Here is a 19,364-nt window from a genome sequence, read left to right on the forward strand (position 1 = left end):
AATAGCTAAATAAATCCCCCCTCATATTTTCAAGTGTTTACATCAAGATAAATCGAACGACTGGATGAATACGTTATCGTTGGATGTGTCATTATATTTCAGATTGAAAAGAAAGAACAAAATATTTAAAATTAAAAATTATTACCCAAGGCTTTTACGTTTCAAAATCACGCTATGGCAAAGTCGGTAGACAACCGTTGAAAAGAAACACGCAATATTGTAATTTTATTAATTACTTGTAATACATATTATTGAATTACATTGATCTAATGTACATGAACCATACATCATTCGCGATAAAACCACAATTGATGTTGAAAGTGAGTTCCAATATGAACGATCAATTAATAATAGAATCTTTAACATCACCTCCAAACGATATAAGCTGCCGAGTGATGCATACAATGCTTTCAGTATTTTTTAGTCTAGAAAAATTGACAAGTTGCAGTGAGTTGATTTTTCGAATTTGTTTCGTTTTGATTTTTAAAATTGTTTGTAGGGGGTACAAATTGTAATTCTTCAAATGGCTACTTATGGAATTAATCTTGAAGTATAGAATCAAGAAATTAGAGTAGGCAGTAGGAACCGGTTGGATAAGTTTCACAAAATAATTTTTGTTTCATGAGGATACTCTTCTTATTCATTCGATCATTTCAAATAAGTATAAAGCAACAAAAGAATACCAATTGAAAATTAATGTTCCGCGCTGGGCAGAGGCAAGAATAATAAACGACAAAAATGAATGAATAACTAAAGGAAAACCATCCGATTTGCAAAAGTGAAATAATTTTGAATATCTGTAGGTAAAAATCGGAGATTGGACCGATTAATAATCTCTCCGAAATGGGTTCAACTTCGAATTTTTCATACGGATGATGATGGAAGAAAAAAAAATGTTTGGTGAGGAGCTGTAAAACTTGTCGAGTAGTGTACATACTAATTATGTTTAAATAAAATAAAAAAAAGTAAGTGAATAATCATATAGAGGCGTTTGCTACAAATTCTTTTGGTAAGATTGACATTGGATAACGCGGACCAAAAAATAAGAAACTAAAAGAAATAAAGAAGATCCGTAAAAACTGAATACAGGTAATCTGCAAGATGCATAACATTAAATTTAATCAAAAAATGTATATTTGAGTTAGTTATGTTAGGATATGTAATTTACATTGACAATTTTTTTTATTCAATGATATAAATTACATGGAATCATAGTGTAACCAATTTTATGGGCTGTATGACATGAACGAGAATACTGTTTTCCATTGAACAAGGATCGTGATCGTTTTAGTTTCTAACGAATCTGTATAAATACGTACCTTGATGTGACGTTTTCAACATCTATCGTTATCAGTCATTTTGCGACTAGTATGGTTACTATGTCATGTTGCACGTCTGCATTTTTTATTTCCAGTCATCGTGTAGGATGAATTTTAAGCAGCATCAACCAATCACCTAAATTTTCGAACAGAAAATTATTGCTACAAGTCATCCACTTTCCAGTTTAGAAGGTTTGATAATTCTTCTTCGCTGTACGTGACTAGCATGTCTGCCTCTAGATGTGCCTAGTGGTGCGATTGAAACAATATTATTAGTTTTTTTGACTACTTTTGAAAATTGAATAAATAGAATATAATAAATGTTCACCCTTTGTTTTTTGAGATTATCAATCAGCAAAATTTGCTTTTTGAAAGCTTGTAGTAATTCTATACGCTGCTTTTCTAAGTTTATAATAGCTGATTTCTTAATTTCAACTAATCTTCGATTCTCATCCCTCAACTCCTAAAATAGATGAAAGATACAAAATTATATTCGGTATTATTATAATAAACTGTATTTACGAGTGTGGAAGTATATACTTTTTCATCTAATCGACTACATTTTAAGGCTTTGCGAAGCCTCTCATTATCCTCTGAAGCCCTGTTCAGCCTGACACCCAAATTGGTTGAATTCTGATTTATTACTTTCATTTCCTTTTTTAAGGAATCAATCTCCTGCAAATTCAAAAAAATCATACCGTTGGTGAAAAACATCAGGATCTTGTTATCATAAATGAAACTATTCGCCCTACCTTTTTCAATGCTATAATTTCACTCTCGCTTTTCCGCAGGCTGGTTAATTGAGTGGTATTGATGGCCTCGATTTTAAGTAGAGTATCTTTCAGTATGGATAATTCTCCATACAATTTCACCCGCTCCTCGTCTATTTTTTTATTCTCAACTTGAAGCTCATTACTGTAATCACACTAGAAAGATCAATCAATTGATAATTGAAAATAGATGGAAATTTTCATTGTGTGGGAATTTGGCTCACTTTCTTTTTATACTCAAGTTTCATTGCTCCCAGTTCAGTCTCTAGAATCTTTGCCTTAGATTTGAAAAATCTGACCACTGCGTCGTTACATGCACTATTAGCTTGCTTTCCAAACGTTTCTTCGACACTTTCATCGCCTTTTAATACCCTTCTGTAACCAATTACCTCTATTTACTTATAGATATTCCAAGAATGCTGCAGAATAGTTTGTTCGGCTACTCACTTGTCCATGGATTGCTTTGTTTTCGTTAAGAATCGCGACGTATTTGAATCGGTTTGAAAGTCTTTGATCACTAAAACGGGTGCATTTTGTATTTTATTGAATTTCAAAGTTTTTTCGGTATCATTTTCGTGATCACAACTTTTGCATTTTTGGCTATTTACCCCGCGTGACGTTAGTCCGTCTGAGGGATATATTCCGCTGTCAAGTTTATTGTGAAATAATCTGTTATTCACAAAGGAGTCAACATGCTTCATTAATGCTTTACTTTTACGCTCAAGTTCTCCATTTATCACGTAAAATTTGTTCTCCGTAGACAACAATTCGTCAGACATTGTTTTTAACAATATCATCAATTATAACTGCAGAGAACGGCTCTTCTACTATAGAGGTATAGTGAAAATGTGACACTTCGTATTTGACTCCATGTTATTTGACCACAGCTTGGTTAGATCAGGAAGTAAGAGGGACGGAGAACAAGAATAGGCGGCACCAATGAAAAATAATTTTTTAAATTTAAAAACAATCGGAAAAAATGGGAAATAATGAGAAATAAATTGAGAATGAATCTGAAATGGTGTTACTTTCAGTTGTATGTCATTAGACGCCTTCAGGGGCTGGGGGAGATGCGTTAATTAAAAAATTAAATCAAAAATCGACAAAAGGGGGACAATTTAAGTTTTGAAGACGGCGCTCTGTTCACTTCGAGATCTGACAACCATTGACCGAAGTTGGTAATTTGGTGACACTGCCAACACCACAGTAGAAACGGTGCTATTGACCATCTTTCTTTTCGAGGACGTCGTGCACATGTGCCTAACAGGATTTCTGCAGTATAGCCGATGTTTCACAAAAATTTGCAATTAATTGAGTGATAATCAATCGAGCGACATGGCTCTGTATAATTTTAAGAAAATCGCAGTGGTTCCGACTGCTAAGGCAAGTTTTTAGTCGATTTGACATTATAGCAGAATGAAAACAATCTCAAGAGGTTAACTTTACTCCTAACATACCGATGTCTAACTTTTTAAATTTCTTTAACAATTTGCAGGACTTCATTGACATTATTTTATCTAAAACCCAACGTAAAACACCGACAGTCATACACAAAAATTACAAGATATCACGTATCCGTGCGTTTTACACTAGAAAAGTAAAATTCACCCAGCAAAATTTCCACGATCGACTCAGCCAAATTATCCAGGAGTTTCCAAAACTAGACGATGTTCATCCCTTCTACGCAGATCTTATGAACGTCTTATATGACAAAGATCACTATAAACTAGCTCTGGGGCAAATTAATACCGCTCGACATTTGATCGACAAGTAACAATAATTTTTTCATTTATTACAGAATCCTGCAACCAAAGCTGCACTTTTTACCTCGGGTCATCGTTTTAATTGAAATTTAATTTTCTAGTGTTGCTAAGGATTATGTCCGTCTCCTCAAATATGGAGATTCGTTGTACCGTTGCAAACAGCTGAAAAAAGCTGCCCTTGGTCGCATGGCTACCATTATGAAAAGGCAGGCTGCCAATTTAACATACCTCGAACAAGTTAGACAACACTTGGCTCGTCTACCAAGTATAGACCCTTACACTCGTACGATTATTATCTGCGGATTCCCAAATGTTGGCAAAAGTAGTTTCATCAATAAAATTACCAGAGCCGACGTTGAGGTGCAACCCTACGCTTTTACGACCAAATCGTTATATGTTGGACATACAGATTACAAGTATCTGCGCTGGCAAGTCGTAGACACACCTGGAATTCTGGATCATCCGTTAGAAGAAAGAAATGTTATCGAAATGCAGGCTGTCACAGCAATGGCTCATTTACGTGCAGCTGTCTTATATTTTATAGACATCTCAGAGCAATGTGGCCATTCTCTTGATGAGCAGATTAAACTCTTTGAGTCTATAAAACCACTCTTCACAAATAAACCTCTAATGATTGTACTGAACAAAGTCGATGTTCTACGGTTGGAAGAGCTCTCTGAAGCAAAACGTGAAATATTGAAGCCTTTTGAAGGGAATTCTGAAGTTCCTCTGGTAGAAATGAGTACAATTACTGATTTTGGCGTCATGGATGTCAAGACTCAGGCTTGCGATCGTTTGCTTGCTCACAGAGTCGAACTTAAAATGAAGACTAAGAAGGTACTGGTGCTTATGAACAATAGCTCAGTAGAATTTATATTACTATTTACTATGTTTATCAAGCAAACTATTTCTACAGATGGAATCTGTTCTGAATCGTTTACACGTTGCGCGACCATCACCTAGAGACCAGAAAGCAAGACCACCTTGTATTCCAGAGTGTATTCTCAAAAAGAAAGAAGTGTCTACCGCTAAAATTGAAAAGAAGAGGATGTTGGAGCGAGAAATTGAGGAGGAAATGGGCGATGACTACGTTTTGGACTTGAAAAAGAATTACAAGATTGAAGGAGATCAGAAGTTTGACATCATTCCTGAATTCTGGGAGGGTCACAACGTAGCAGATTACATTGATCGTGATATCTTTGATGTGGGTGTAGTCAAAATTAACTTACATTGCATATTGCGCAAATCATGAAGATCAAGGATTGAACTGAACCACGAATTTATTTCCAGAAACTAACTGCTCTCGAGCAGGAGGAAAATCTCAGGGAAGAGACAGGCGTCTATGACGCAAAGATACCTGAACTGAGTGAAACAATGCTGGAGATCCGTGATTTGGCTAGACAAATTCGAGAACGCAAAGCAATCATGAAGGACGAAGCCCGGATTCAAAAGGCATCCACCAAGCCTGTTATGCCTCGTACAGCTGCTGCTAAAAAAAGAGATCGATCGGTCAGCAAATTACGAGATCAAATGGAAGATCTGGGCGTGGATATGGAAGATACGGAAAATGTTAGTTGACACTACCCAATATCCCATGCACTCCTGTTTAATTATTGAATTTGGGTTTACAGGCACACTTTACCAAAACCAGAAGTAGATCGAGATCGCAGTCTCAACCTGTTACTAAACGAATGCGTTTGCAATCAGAACCGCAATCACGAGCCCGCAGCAGTTCCAGACCAGCTCGCGATGAGATGGGAATCAAGGACACCGTGGTAAGATTTGCCTCTTCTACCTACGGGGATACATATCAATAAATGGGTGCTTAAGAAAATCTGCTTTACATCTTTTTGTTTCCGAACATAACAGATGAAGTCTAAGCTGAAGAATATCGCCCACAAGGCAATAAAGAAGAAGGTGGCAAAGAAGGGATTGAAGGGAGAAGCAGATCGGTTCATTGGAACAAAGATGCCTAGGCATTTGTTTACTGGCAAGAGAGGAGTCGGCAAAACAGACAGAAGATAAATGTACATATATTTGCCTTTTATGTCTCGATCTCCACTCACATACAAGGAATGAATTTTAAGTTAATGAAATAAAAAATTTTTGATGAATCCTATGATAATGTGCTAATTCAACTTAGGCGCCATACCCGCGATTGGTGCATGACCCACGATCGTCAGAATGTGTGACTACTGAGAAGAAGAATTATGTAATCATTGAACAATAATGATACTATTGGGAATAATTTTTTCAACTTTTGTGGTTGATATTTCCTGTTACATAAGGCAGGTGCAGAATTATTTATGGATAATGAAATAACGCCGTTAATGACGTGACATAAGATGGCGCGGGAGCGGACGGAAGTGTTGATAAAGTCAGCGAGGCTTTATTTTGGTAATTGTCAATATTGATGAGATGTTTTTTTTGAGAAACGAGTACATTGATTCATAGAAATGGGATAAAACACGAATTTTAAATAATTTAATCAATCACGTCGTCGATATTTGTCATAGAATTTTTAACAAGTGACTTCGTAGTGTTTTCCGAATGACGCCGTCGCCATGTTTGTTTTTAGTTTCGGGGGATGAAAAGTGAACGCTCGAAGCGGTTTGAATAAATATATAAAAATTGTAATTAATCGTGTGTCTAAAAGGGTGACAGTGGTTAGACAGATTCTCCAAAATGGTGAGTACCAGTTGTCTACAATTTTGACTAATTAAAGTTTACGGTTTTCTTGTTTTTCATACAACTTTTCTCATGCGACAAACTCGCGGTAGAAAGATCACTTCTACCGACCAAATAGTAATAGGCGGATTTCCAGCACTTCGTACCAGGCCGCGCAACGCTTTCGAACTTCGTGATCAGAAATGAGGATTTAGGATTGGTGGCTCCTTGACTCATCGTGATGAGAATAATAATGATCATTGACAAGGCCATGTGGTTACATCTGAAATATCGAAGAACTCCCACCAAACAACCATTTGTCTCAAAGCCTCTGATAAATCTAATTGTAAACTGAAAACCAAATTTAATTCTCAACTTATCGTTGACTCAGTTCTTGAGCATGATAAAATATTCCCGAATGACGGTAGTAATCCGATAGAGTAAATAAATAAATGCAGGATCTTTCCACGCGGCTTCATCACACAAATTTCGTTCAACTTGATTTGCTTCTGTTATAAAATAAGACTATTTCATAGAAACGCTACCATACTCGTCGAAACACATTCTCCGTAGGTAATTACATTACAACCTGATCAATGATTTGTTATTATAATTAAATAATCTACCGTCTATTACCTTGCCTATTACCTCACTTAAGATGCGTTCACCGTCCCTATACCCCGCTTCCTCGGCTTCTATGTATTACACATACTATATCCATGAACGGTAATCTATAAATAGAAGATTCCGAAACGTCAATTATTTTGGCGCTAAAACCGCGGCACTAAAACGAAGTGGCTGGGTTAGGATCATTTTTCATTTCTTACCTAATTCAGATCTTTTAGGTTTCAAATTATGATTAAATTTTGAAATTTTGATAAGGCACTGATGTACAGACCAATAATAAACTATCTAGCCAGTTCAGATTCAATAATCTCAAACCTTGTCTACAACTCCTATACCTATTCGATTTTCCCAGTTTCATTTTCTTATATCTGTCATATCAGATAAATTTTTTGCAGAATATTCTCCGTCATACCTAACCTGTGAATAAAAAACTCAGCGAACAAAACTCTGGAGCTGTAGCTGCATTCAAACGGATCAAGTACCCACAGCTAGAACAGTTCATACTCAATTTATTTATTAGCAACACCCGTTGACAAAATACATTGAAATGCACTATTAGCTTACTCATTTCCAACTCCATTCATTTAAGTAGCTGCTGGATAATGGGTCCTGATTTTCCTAATAGAGAGTACTGCAATTAATTTTAGATAGAATGTCAGGAATTCAGAAATGCATTATACAAAAAATATTTCCAGAAAAATACTCATTCCTGTAACTAACATTCTATCATCTTCTTGCTAATCGAAACCTTTTTAAATAACTGAAATGATATACAGTGTGAGGGTCAGGAGGGTGGGAGAGAGGTTTACCTGAGAGTGTTGAGAGCAATCAATATTGCCAGAGCAAGGGTGGTTGGAAGGGGTAGGGATAAAGGTTTTAGGGTTGTTGTTGCTAAGGAGAAATGCAAGCAATAACGAGTATGAGTGATTGACATTCTCCCCGTAATCCTATCCTGATTTTTTCACCAACATTTAGAAACTCTTTATGCCGCACTTTTGGTCGGCAGCATGAGTGTTTTTTATTTATGAACTGAAAATTCACTCCTAATGAACAACTACCTCATGATTATTTTACGAAAACACAGAAACTGGAAAACGACTAAAAGAAGAAATGTAATTGCATTAATTGACATAATTATCAATTATAGGCAAGGGAACAACTTCAATTGAAATTCTTGTCTGTTACTAACGAGCAGAAGTATTCAGTAGATTCTAACAGAAGAAAGTTTGTCACTCCATTTGTAAACAAATTTTTTGGGAGAGATGACATCTCAAATCATGTAATAATTATTGGCTAAATTATCAGAATTCGAACGTGATGCGTTATATAAGAATATTTTACAAGTTTTAGATTAGAACTAGGATTTTTTACTATTCTTATATACTAGTGTCATGGATTTTCTTTCTAAACTTGGAAAATTTATCAAAATAATGTTTTCCCCTGAGTAAGTTTTAATTCTTGAGAAAATATGATCCATGTAGATTATAGCATCTATGAATTATATAGTTCATCGGCTTCAAAGTGCTTCAATAAAGGATGCTGTGATTTCGCAAATAATAATTGTTACCTGTGAACTAACATTTCTGTTCAGATTGCATAAAGAGTGGGCGGATATGTGGTTAAGAAGCGAACATGTTAGTCGGCGGCTCCGAGGTAGGCTAGGAACTGCTGGAGCGACAAGTTCCAAAGTAACTCGCAGCAGAGTGCAATCTGGGGCTGTTAGAAAAATTCCAGCAATCGCAAATAATAGTCAACGAGTGAACACTACAAGCAGATGTGGGAGATTGACTAGATGGAGACAAAGATCACCTAATCTATTAAAAGAGGTAAGTTTTGGCACAAAGATTACTAGAGATGGTAAAATCAATTTACTTTTTTAAATCGAATCTATATCACCTTCTTGCTTCCGTTTTTGGTCTTTTCTTTTCTTTTTTTACATCTCTCTCTTTATAAGGCCTGTAGAGAAAACGTTTTGCACTTTGCCAAATCGCCTCCGATTCGTCGAGAAAAAAGGCCTCGACGAAGGAAGTGTATTAAACGAGGAATGGTCACCTCGACACCTTTACATCGTGCTCCACCAAAGGATTCCAGCATTGTGAGTAAAGTTGAAATGGATCTGTGTTTTTGAAAACATCTTCATCCAAAACTCAATAAATTGAACCAAAACATCATTATAGCCACCAAGGACTACAAAAGTTTCTAAAGTTTCTGAAGAGTCAAAGGAAAATTGGAATCTGATCTCACCAGCTCCATACGCAACATCCACTTTCATTGAAGATGTCCCAATTTGTCCTGCGATACCACTGCACGACGAGAAATCACTTACTCCAACTGTTGTTGCCTTTGCAGAATTAATTCCAGCACCAACTGAACCTCCACATGCAGATTTATCTTGCCTGCTTAACGACGAGAATAACAAGGCTCATGGTTAGTGTTCATTAGTTTTTGTGAGTCATTGAGCAAAATTTCGAACATTGTTTTCATAATCTTTACATTGTCAATCAGATATCCTCTCTCTGCACTGTGGGTATCCAGAAATCTGTCCAAGTAGCGAATCATCTGTAGACTTTTACAATAACATAATTCATTCAACTCCGAATTATGGGAGCAGGATGTCTTATCCAACAGAGAAATATTTTCCAAACACGAAGTACACATTCGTGGATGGTAATGAGAACAGCAGTGAGGAATGTAAATACCAGTATTCAAACACTGGCAGTGAGTCATCCAAATACGAAAGTGCGGAAGATTTTCCATCCTTGAAGTACGGCAGCTTGACAGATGTCTATTCTAGAAATTCTGACCATTCTGCAGATTCAAATGACAATCTTAATGCAAAATACGTCTCCGAGGAGCTGGTTGCAGACTATCAGGATGTGAAATACATGGAAGTTGAAAATGAAGAAATTGTAGAGAGCTGCAGCGTCGAAAATATGGTCTCTCAAGTCCAGGAAGACTGGGAACCATTTGATCCTTATTTATTCATCAAACATTTACCACCGTTAACACCAGCAATGAGAGCCAGGTGCCCAGCATTGCCCTTGAAGACCAGAAGCAGCCCTGAGTTTAGCCTGGTATTAGATTTGGTGAGAAAATATAACTTGCAATGTTTGTAGCATCATCTATTTTAAACTTTGACTTGGCTATTTATATGACATTTATTAATTTCCAGGATGAGACCTTGGTTCATTGTAGCCTTCAGGAACTCTCCGATGCCGCGTTTCGTTTCCCGGTTGTATTTCAGGAAGTGACGTATAAAGTGTTCGTCAGAACAAGACCGTTTTTTCGGGAATTCCTTGAGCATGTCTCTTCTTTGTACGAAGTTATTTTATTCACAGCCAGCAAGCGGGTCTATGCCAACAAATTGATGAATCTATTAGATCCGACAAGAAGATTAATCAAATATCGCCTGTTCAGAGAACATTGCGTGTGCGTTAATGGAAACTACATCAAGGATCTATCCATTTTAGGGAGAGATTTGTCCAAGACGGTCATTATCGATAATAGTCCCCAGGCTTTTGGCTACCAGGTTGGTGTTGATTATTTAAGTACGACAAAGGAATTTTTAAGTAAAACGCTCATCTTTTAAACCATATTCTCTACAGCTGGAGAATGGTATACCAATTGAAAGCTGGTTCGCGGATCGTTCCGATAATGAGCTTATGAAGTTGTTACCATTTTTAGAAAATTTAGTGAATTTGGTATGTACCTATGGCACCGATCAGTTATAAATTCACACTGAGTAACAAATCATGATTATTTGTTGTTTATAGGGAGGTGACGTACGACCGCACATCAGAGAGCAGTTCAGACTATTTAGTTTTCTACCACCTGATTAACTTGATACAAATAATGATGTTGATTGTTAGAAGCAAAGAACTTCGTTTTGTCCTTAGTTTACGTAACCAATGCATATAATTTTCGTGATTATTTTTAAAATATTTTGGCTGCATTCACAGATAACAAAGTAAGACGTTGCCTTGTTACTAATACGTATGTAACCAAAAGTACAAAGCTTTGTTTCATGGAGTGATAAAAAAATACGTCCCATACTTGAAATCATCACTTCATAATAAACTCTACGTCCTTATATCATACATGTGAACACAGCCTGAAATATAAACCTAGATTTTGATCATTGTGATTCGTCAGAGCCTCAAAAAAAAAAACCCGTCAACTTACCGCGATGGATTGAAATCTGAATAATAATGCGTAAAAAGAGAAGTTTATGTATATGTACATTATATACAAATACGTCTTATAATCATAAGCAAGATCTGCAATACGATTGGTATTTTTAGCATACTGAGAGAGCTGCGTCCGCATAAATGCAACAGCGGTATACTCTAAAACAGATGTGTTTCCATTGAGGCAATATAGGATTTAAGAATCGCCCAACGTGCAATAAATATTTCGCGACAACTCGTCTGAATTTCTTTCAAAAGATGGTTTTACGAATCATCAGCGACTTTTAACCACTAGAACGTCAAGTTGCTTGGTGTAACGTAATCACGTTTGATTATACGAATTATCACCTTTATATACAAGTGCGATACTAGTAGAAGAACTCACAAACTTCTCTTCTATCATCACTGATGTGATGGAATCGTAAAAATCTTGAAGGGTAATGTCATTTTCATGTTACAAAGAGCTCTTTTTTGTTCACACGCATATATACATGTATAAAAAGCACTTGTAGTGTCAGAGTATGTACAAGCATGATAACAACAATAGTGATGATGAAAATAATACTAAGGATGATGATGTTGAATCTTAATTTGTTTGATCTAAGAATTATTCACAAGATACCCTGGCTTTTCGGAACTTCGTGATCACCTGGGGGCGGGATTACTGATTTTCATTAGCCTTCAAATAAAACAAGCGATTGCATCTGAGAATAAGGTTCCATTACGTTTTTATAATGCACAATTATTCGAGTCGATAATTGTTATAATTTTGTTTCCAACACTCCTGCACAATATCTGCAATTATACACCATACATTATTTTCCGATTTTGAACGACATGTCCTGTTTTTTGGTTTTATAAACGCAATATAAAATGCACATAAAACAATTGCTTTCCTCATATTAATGCATCAGTAAAGTTGTGACTCTTATACGTATTGTTATATTTTTTAAGCAGGGTAGCGTCTTCGCCATGTTCTCTTTCTGTTGCTCATGGCTTCGATACAATAACGAATAAAATGAATTCAATTATGATTTGCTAACGATGACTACAACTCTGGAGATCTTTTTCTAGATGGGTCAGTATTGCCAATGGAAAATATGTATACGGATTTTGTTTCTCCTTTCAGCGTCTTCGTTGATAACATAGATCATAATTACCTAATTATTACTATTTTTATAATAATGTATATCGTGGCTCTGTATGTAAACCACAGACATGCCGTAGCATGATTTTCCTAAGAAAAATTACAGCAAGTCAGTCTATAAATGCATTCGTTTCTTTCTTTTTCATTCATTTCTAATTTCATCTATTTATCTTTTGTTTTTGTACTTTCGCAAATCAGGAACTCTAGATTAGACTTCAGGTTTGTATGGAATTGTAACGTTCACTTTGTTTGAAAATTCCTCGAGACAACGATACCATTTTGTTTGCTGTTGAAGTTATTACGAACAAATAAGTTAAGCGTTGTTGATATATTCGTCGTTATTCGATGTTTCTGAAAATACCGACCGATATTATGATCGATACTGATACTAATCTAAAATTCTATGAGACTTAAAAGTTAATTAGCCGCACCATTGCTTTTGAGATTATTGTATCTATAATCACTATGGACTGATGAGAATACAAATGCCCTCAAACGGTTGGATCGTTGATGATAAATTATTTGGTCATAAATTTTTGGTATGATTGTGAGGGGAAAAAAAGACGTAACAGAAACATAAAAGAAAAAGCACAGTACACTTCTATTTTTATAATTCATGAAACTAAAATATCAGGGCAAATGAATATCCGATGACCACGTAAAATAAATTCATAGGTACCAAGTAGGAACAAATTTTGAGTACAAATTTTTAGAACGTCAGATTTTGAATTAATTTTATTTATCGATTCAAAAAATGGATAGGAAGCAAAAACGAAAAGATTTGGATATTAACTCTACGGAGGAAAAACTCAAAGTAGCGTCTATTGTTACTCTACAGGGTCAGGTATGGAAATTCATAAATTGCAAATGAATGTCATGAGAACTTTGTCTGGATTACAAAGACATATCCGAATTATAAACATCTCCCAGACTTTTTCTGATGATGTATTTTGCTATTGAATGTGACACGCTGAATCTGATTAGTCGAAAAGTAATAAACCGATGTGATGAAAATTTTTGAAGAATGTGAGAAAACACAAATCTACAACCTCGTTCTGGCAAAGAATTATTATACACATAGGCATAGTTTATAAGAAAAATCAGAATTAAACAAAAAAAACTGCTGCAAGTAGCAATCTGTAAATAATTTCAAATATTCATGAAATTAGCATAAAAGATATTAATAAAAAATCGGTGCAACGACCGTATACATGTAACTTCATGATGAAAGAGAAACCAGTATGATTAAGTTTCAAGATTACTGATTACATATTTTGAATTTTGATTCAACTGCAAACTTCAAAAATTATTATTAATGTGATACTTTGTGAAAATAGTCAGATGACAAATTAATTTTCACTATTAATACGCGACATTTATAGGTGTAAATATTATCATGTATAGATATAAATACGAAACTTTCTAAAATTTGTATTATATCGGAACTTGCAGGAGAGAAAAATCATGCTTTTTTGATGTAACACCTAAATAATACAATTAGATAGCGAATTATATCACCATGAATATACAATGTACAATGAGTATACAGGTACGTACATACATACAAATATTATACAAAAAACACATATTATACACACAGACGTGCAGTTCACATGAGATCTGTCGTTTGCGTCGTTCTATTTAAAATCTTTATCGATGATTCCAATGTAGATTGTTACATTATCAATAAAACTCTATGAATGGAATATATGGGTTGACAAAAGCAAATATTGTCACATTTTAAAAAATTTCTTTGGGCAGCATACCTATTATAGTTTAGTTATTGAGAATAACGGTGATAAACGGTACGGCTCTGATCTAAGTAAATTCAGAAGATAATTTTTGACTGCAATTCTAGTAAAATTAGTGAACTATCATCAGCTAAGAACTATCAGACTTTCCCCGTTTGAATTTGACGCTTAAATCCTGTAGTTCTGCCCTATCGCGTCCTATCCCATTACCCATCTGCCTTTCCTCTAGGTTGCCACATTCTTATCTACACTCAACGGCCACATGACGCCCATGTTAGAAATGTCTATGGAGAAGACCATGCAGTTGCAGAATTCATGTAGGAACTGATGGTACCCATTACGTTATGTAGTACTACATACCATACTGCGTATTACATACGTAATGACACAGATAGAAAATTGTAACCTCTTATGTAACACAAGTATCACAGTTTAGCGAACCCATAATTTCGTATCTCAATCAAAGAGAAAAAGAATTTCTCAACTTCTGATTAGATTCCAGATATTCATAGAAGCTACCGGAATCGATTATGTAGTAGTTAACGTCGCATTGGAACTCGAACAGAAATGGATCTGATATACACTGTCAATAGAAAATTCGTCAAGTCCGGTCTAAATTCAGAAAGGTAGGTGATAGTCAGTACATCATCTGGATCATTGCTCTCCAAGTAATTTTCCAATCCTACCAATTTTCATTCTAGATTATGCGACGGTCAGTCATTATGTTCGTTATCAAGTCGAAACATTGCAGCTTTCACTACTACAACTGAACTAGATGATTACAATGGAAAGACGTGGGGCTCTCATGTCTACATTTGCGACCTTAACATGCCATGGCATTCGCACAAGTAAGTAGAAGAGCCAAAGGTCTCTTCAGACTTATTCTATCATACCCATAATGCTCTAACCTCAACAGAGTATTATCCAATAAATCAAACATAACTGCGTTGGAATGGGATCTACCCGGCGATAAGCTAGTCGTTGCCGATGAATCTGGTAACATACAACTGTGGACATTCAAAGACCACATTCTCAATGATTGGACATTAATTGGCTCTGCTTGTTTTCCGGGAGAACATATTCTTAGCGCAGCATGGTTTCACAATGGAAAAAAGGTTCTTGTTATAAAACCTCATTGTCAAATTTACAGTATTTGATAATATTACACCCCGTTCATCTCTAGATTGGTTTAGTCACTGAAAAAAAAGACAGTACTTACTATAATGACAAGTTCAATCACTTGAGATTTGCCCCTTCGGTAAGACAATTTGGTGGACGAGCGGCTGAAGGTGTTCTCGTTGTCTCGACTACGGGAATGGTCGGAGCAGTGATGCTAATGAAAGATTCTCCAAACCAAGTGTGCTTTGCCACAGAAAGTCTTGGAAGCACACGGCACAGAATAACAGCAGTGGACATTTGTTATGGAAAGAGTGAGTGTGAAATTTATTTTCGTATGTAGAACCTTTCCTCTCTTAATTTCTCTTCTTGCCCAGATGGTCATTATCTAGTTGCCGTCAGTAGCGGCAGCGTCGCGCTGCCTGTAAGATGTTACAGAGTATCCGTCAGGAGAACAGATGACAAATGTCACATCACGTCGCAGGCTCTACCCAGCTTCTTTTTACATGACGGCGTTGTCAAAGATAATACATGTGAGAGGTTATTTTTCAAAGAGCAGATTTTTTGTATACACACCAGTCTAAGAGATTTTGCATTTCAGTTAGCAAGGTAACTCACTTGAAGTTCGCTGTAAGAGAAGATGCGGATTCACTAGTAATCGCAGCCAATGGAGATAACGGAGGCTTAGTCGAAGTCTGGGAACTCAGGGAAAAATCTCAAACGGTTCATAAGTTATTTCAACCCAAGACGCTCGAATCTTTCAAAACTGTTGTAAGTATGAAGTTTCCGATGAAAAGGTTTTTTTTTCATTCACTCCCAAAGCAATAACATGTTTCTGATAGCTTTGACGTATAAACATGATCAACAGGTTTGGCAACATCAGTCTCAATACCAATGCAAATCTCCTGTAGTTGCGGTAACAACAACAAAGCTTTCGGTTGTAACAACACTGCCACCTCCGAGTTGCGTTGTAATCGCATTAGCCGATTCTTCGATTCATTATCTGAACCGAGACTGTCTTAAAGAAATTGCAACAGCATCATTAAATATGGCTTGGCGGCAAGATGAGCCGAGTAATAAATATCAGCGGTTAACCTTATCCATTTCTCATGTCGATATTTCATGGCTTGGAGGGATTCTTCTAGTGTGCGATACCCAAGGCACCTTGTATCTCTACAGATTATTACTCGAAGGCGGTATGTGATAGAAAAAATGCTAGTGTTCTTACTTATGCTGTCGATTTTGTTTCAGAAAATAGAATAGAAATGTTTTGTAACATTTCAGGTTCGTCCATGAATTCCGGTTATACTTGTACCATGCTAGAATACTGTCTGGTCACTGGTCTCGACTGTTTGGATTTACTTCTCTGTCTCAGATCTTCTATGATCGAAACTTTATGCGAACGCCTTGACATATCGTACAATCGTCAGCCTGCGCCAATTCAACAGTACTACTACGTACAATTTCTTTGCATAAAAACCTGTCTGTTTAGGTTCGTTGTCACTTACTCACGTTATAACGCAAGAAATATTTAAATTTCACGTTTCTGTGATTCTGATTCTTATATTCCAGAATGTTGGCAACGGGACAATCTAAGGCCGCGGATCTGTCTTCTTTGTTGATGATTCACTCGGTAGCAACAGCCTTCAAGTCTCTACTGAGGCCGTCGGATCTTATATCGCACGACAAAGGTCCTGCTGAAAGTTTAGCTGCTGTTATTACAGACGCTATAACGGATGTTGACAAGGTCTTGTTACATTTAGACCCAAAGGAATTCACGGTCGAGCCGAGCACCCTGTTATCGCTTCAGCAATTGATTCAATGGGTAGCAGATATGGCCCTCAATCTTCTCGCTCGATTACCGGAACAACGTTCACAGCTGAAATCCGGCGGGGTTGGTAGAAAACAAAAATAAATCCATAGATAAGCAATTAGCAGGTTCGAATGATTGTGCAGAACTATTTTGGTTCACAGTACGAGCTGTTGAAGGATTACAAAGCGTTGAATACTCTTCGAGAATTACTCGTAATTATACGAATATGGGGTCTACTGAGACCTGCCTGTTTACCAGTTTTCCTACGAAGCACAGACAATTTGGATGCGCTGGCCTTGCTGTTCAGATTACTATCTCGATTGGTTCAGCCAAACGGAGATACGCAGCAGCAACAAGTTGATGATAGTTTAGTCGGTGAGCGTACCAAACCCAAACCCAAAAATCGCCGTTATTTATCAATTTTTTTTTTTTCTAGACGAATGCTGTTTGTTACCGAATCAGATAATGATTCCGCAACTTCACCAAACTAATAACATCACCGCCATTGCAACGCCGATGCTCTTTTCGCAAAGTCTTCCTATCCAGCTGGAGTTTGGTGTGGAGCCAGAATATTTGGTATTCGTGCCAGAACTGAATCCAATCGAAGGATGTATGCATAGCGGACAAATAGTCGACAGTATTCGCCATCTATACTTGGGGAAACAACCTCTGTTAGTCAAACAATGCTCGAGGTACACCTTGCCTGAACAGACTTTACTGTTTTAGTTTTTACCTAGTTCTTTGCAATTACAATTATAACCGTAAAATTTGATTCAGGTGCGGAGGAAAAGCTCAGGTACAAAACATAATGAGAACCGCTGCAATTAGAGCATGGGATCAGCGATGGGCACGAACTTGTAGATGTGGAGGCTTGTGGCGCGTTCACAGATTGTTTCAGTGAAAAAATCGAATAGCTTAACATTTTTTCTATCACAGACACATCGTCAAGGGAGGCTCAAATTCACGAATGGAATTATTTTTATCCTATGAAATGTGAATAATTATGTCTTTTAATGTTTTTGAATCAATGAAAATTCTTTCACGGTGAAATGTTTCAGATCCAATGACGCTTCGAATTTAAATTATGCACTTTCAATTGTGCGTTAATAAATCGCGAGGAGAACCACAATTCTGTATCGTGAACGAGTTGCATATATTAAAATCACTCGTACTTCGTTACATTTCCAAATATTCTGCCCTGTCGACTCTTTTGGGAACGATAGAGGTAATTTTTGTGATATGACTCAAGGTGACAAGCGTTTAGGATCGCGTGGGAACATTGATGTCTTTCGAATATTGTCGAGGCCAAGATACAGCATCAACTACTGCCCTGTCATCATTATTTATTATTTTCCCCTCTTCTCCTGAATCTTTTTCAAGTTTTATCTAACTTCTAATGAATTAGTGGACTTCCTTCATGTCCTGTGAGCTTCTGACGCCCTGCAGCTAGAGTGACACGACCTTAGACTTGTTTCCAGATGTTGACCGAATATTTTCTATTTCTTCCTGCATTTTCTGATTTTTTTTCGATTTTTAGTCAATTTTTTGATTGATCCGCCAATTACTGCATCTCCTGGCCTTCCTGGAGGTGTCCTGTGATCCAGAACCGATGGGACGTCATCCTGGATTTATTCCGGATTTTTTCCCATTTTTTTCCGATTTTTTAAAATATGTTTGAATTTTAGCGCCGCTGGTCACGTGGCCGCACTCGCCGATACAGCTAGCGCCATTTGGCGGATTTTTCGTGAACTACTAAAACGAGTTGCGACCAGCGCCATCTTGCGGAATTACGTCGAACTAAAAAAAGATGGCGCCACCTGCGACCCGACCACGTGGTCGAGAAACGAGTGGGGCCTGTCACGAGGCTAGACGCTTCAGTAGTTCACGAAAAATCCGCCACATGGCGCTAGCTGTATCGGCGAGTTTTTAGTTCACCAAAAATCCGCCGCACGGCTTTGGCGCGGTCAGTCGACCAGACCACGTGACGTCACAATGGCGGAAAAATTCAAACATAATTTAATATATCGGAGAAAATAGGAAAAATTCGCAAAAAATCAGAAAAAAATCGGGAATTAATGTAGGATGACGTACCTTCGGTTCTGGATCACAGGGAACCTCCAGGAAGGCCGGAAGATGCAGTCATTGACGGATCAATCAAAAAATTGACTAAAAATCGAAAAAAAATCAGAAAATGCAGGAAGAAA

The 19,364-nt window shown here is 36.8% G+C and overlaps 4 protein-coding genes and 1 long non-coding RNA gene across 12 annotated transcripts; 3 read left to right on the top strand and 2 right to left on the bottom strand.

The window, feature by feature from the left end:
- Window positions 1–197: 197 nt before the first annotated feature.
- Window positions 198–3,074, bottom strand: LOC105685685 (testis-expressed protein 9). 3 transcript variants are annotated; one of them, XR_007279506.1, is made up of 7 exons: window positions 2,537–3,074; window positions 2,314–2,464; window positions 2,072–2,245; window positions 1,860–1,994; window positions 1,648–1,782; window positions 1,320–1,565; window positions 198–425 (listed from the first exon to the last, which is right to left on the bottom strand). XR_007279506.1 is itself a non-coding variant. In XM_012400038.3 (7 exons), exons 2-7 carry the CDS (start codon window positions 2,542–2,544, stop codon window positions 1,482–1,484), a joined length of 687 nt encoding a protein of 228 aa, XP_012255461.2. In that variant the 5' UTR covers window positions 2,545–2,606; window positions 2,698–3,071; the 3' UTR covers window positions 198–1,481. The 3 variants fall into 3 exon arrangements, 2 of the variants coding, with proteins under 2 accessions (XP_012255461.2, XP_012255460.2); XM_012400038.3 differs by having other exon boundaries at window positions 198–1,565; window positions 2,537–2,606; window positions 2,698–3,071; XM_012400037.3 differs by having other exon boundaries at window positions 198–1,565.
- A 235-nt stretch (window positions 3,075–3,309) lies between these two features.
- LOC105685684 (nucleolar GTP-binding protein 1) lies at window positions 3,310–5,971 on the top strand. Its single transcript, XM_012400035.3, has 7 exons — window positions 3,310–3,472; window positions 3,585–3,859; window positions 3,954–4,689; window positions 4,769–5,056; window positions 5,143–5,421; window positions 5,484–5,627; window positions 5,722–5,971. The coding sequence occupies exons 1-7, from the start codon at window positions 3,425–3,427 to the stop codon at window positions 5,875–5,877; spliced, it is 1,926 nt and encodes a 641-aa protein (XP_012255458.2). The 5' UTR covers window positions 3,310–3,424; the 3' UTR covers window positions 5,878–5,971.
- On the bottom strand, window positions 5,512–7,471 carry LOC125501816. Its single transcript, XR_007279507.1, has 3 exons — window positions 7,347–7,471; window positions 7,156–7,250; window positions 5,512–5,647 (listed from the first exon to the last, which is right to left on the bottom strand). It is a non-coding gene; the product is annotated as an uncharacterized LOC125501816 (long non-coding RNA).
- Window positions 6,135–12,602, top strand: LOC105685683 (CTD small phosphatase-like protein 2). 4 transcript variants are annotated; one of them, XM_012400028.3, is made up of 8 exons: window positions 6,135–6,540; window positions 8,738–8,972; window positions 9,101–9,241; window positions 9,324–9,573; window positions 9,652–10,232; window positions 10,319–10,675; window positions 10,752–10,847; window positions 10,920–12,602. In XM_012400028.3, exons 2-8 carry the CDS (start codon window positions 8,760–8,762, stop codon window positions 10,983–10,985), a joined length of 1,704 nt encoding a protein of 567 aa, XP_012255451.1. In that variant the 5' UTR covers window positions 6,135–6,540; window positions 8,738–8,759; the 3' UTR covers window positions 10,986–12,602. The 4 variants fall into 4 exon arrangements, with proteins under 4 accessions (XP_012255451.1, XP_048514713.1, XP_048514712.1 ...); XM_048658756.1 differs by lacking the exon at window positions 6,135–6,540 and adding an exon at window positions 7,117–7,624; XM_048658755.1 differs by lacking the exon at window positions 6,135–6,540 and adding an exon at window positions 7,649–8,293.
- Window positions 12,603–14,510: 1,908 nt separating this feature from the next.
- Window positions 14,511–18,496, top strand: LOC105685664 (mediator of RNA polymerase II transcription subunit 16). Of its 3 annotated transcripts, XM_020852191.2 has the most exons (13): window positions 14,543–14,561; window positions 14,727–14,857; window positions 14,933–15,079; window positions 15,148–15,346; window positions 15,415–15,661; window positions 15,725–15,880; window positions 15,949–16,118; window positions 16,216–16,543; window positions 16,632–16,839; window positions 16,920–17,241; window positions 17,322–17,535; window positions 17,597–17,852; window positions 17,938–18,496. In XM_020852191.2, the coding sequence occupies exons 2-13, from the start codon at window positions 14,799–14,801 to the stop codon at window positions 18,059–18,061; spliced, it is 2,430 nt and encodes an 809-aa protein (XP_020707850.2). In that variant the 5' UTR covers window positions 14,543–14,561; window positions 14,727–14,798; the 3' UTR covers window positions 18,062–18,496. The 3 variants fall into 3 exon arrangements, with proteins under 3 accessions (XP_048514710.1, XP_048514711.1, XP_020707850.2); XM_048658753.1 differs by having other exon boundaries at window positions 14,511–14,857; XM_048658754.1 differs by having other exon boundaries at window positions 14,511–14,857; window positions 14,983–15,079.
- The last annotated feature ends 868 nt before the right edge of the window (window positions 18,497–19,364 follow it).

Source organism: Athalia rosae, chromosome 7 (genome assembly GCF_917208135.1).
Source record: "Athalia rosae chromosome 7, iyAthRosa1.1, whole genome shotgun sequence".
In the NCBI taxonomy this organism is placed as follows: domain Eukaryota; kingdom Metazoa; phylum Arthropoda; class Insecta; order Hymenoptera; family Athaliidae; genus Athalia; species Athalia rosae.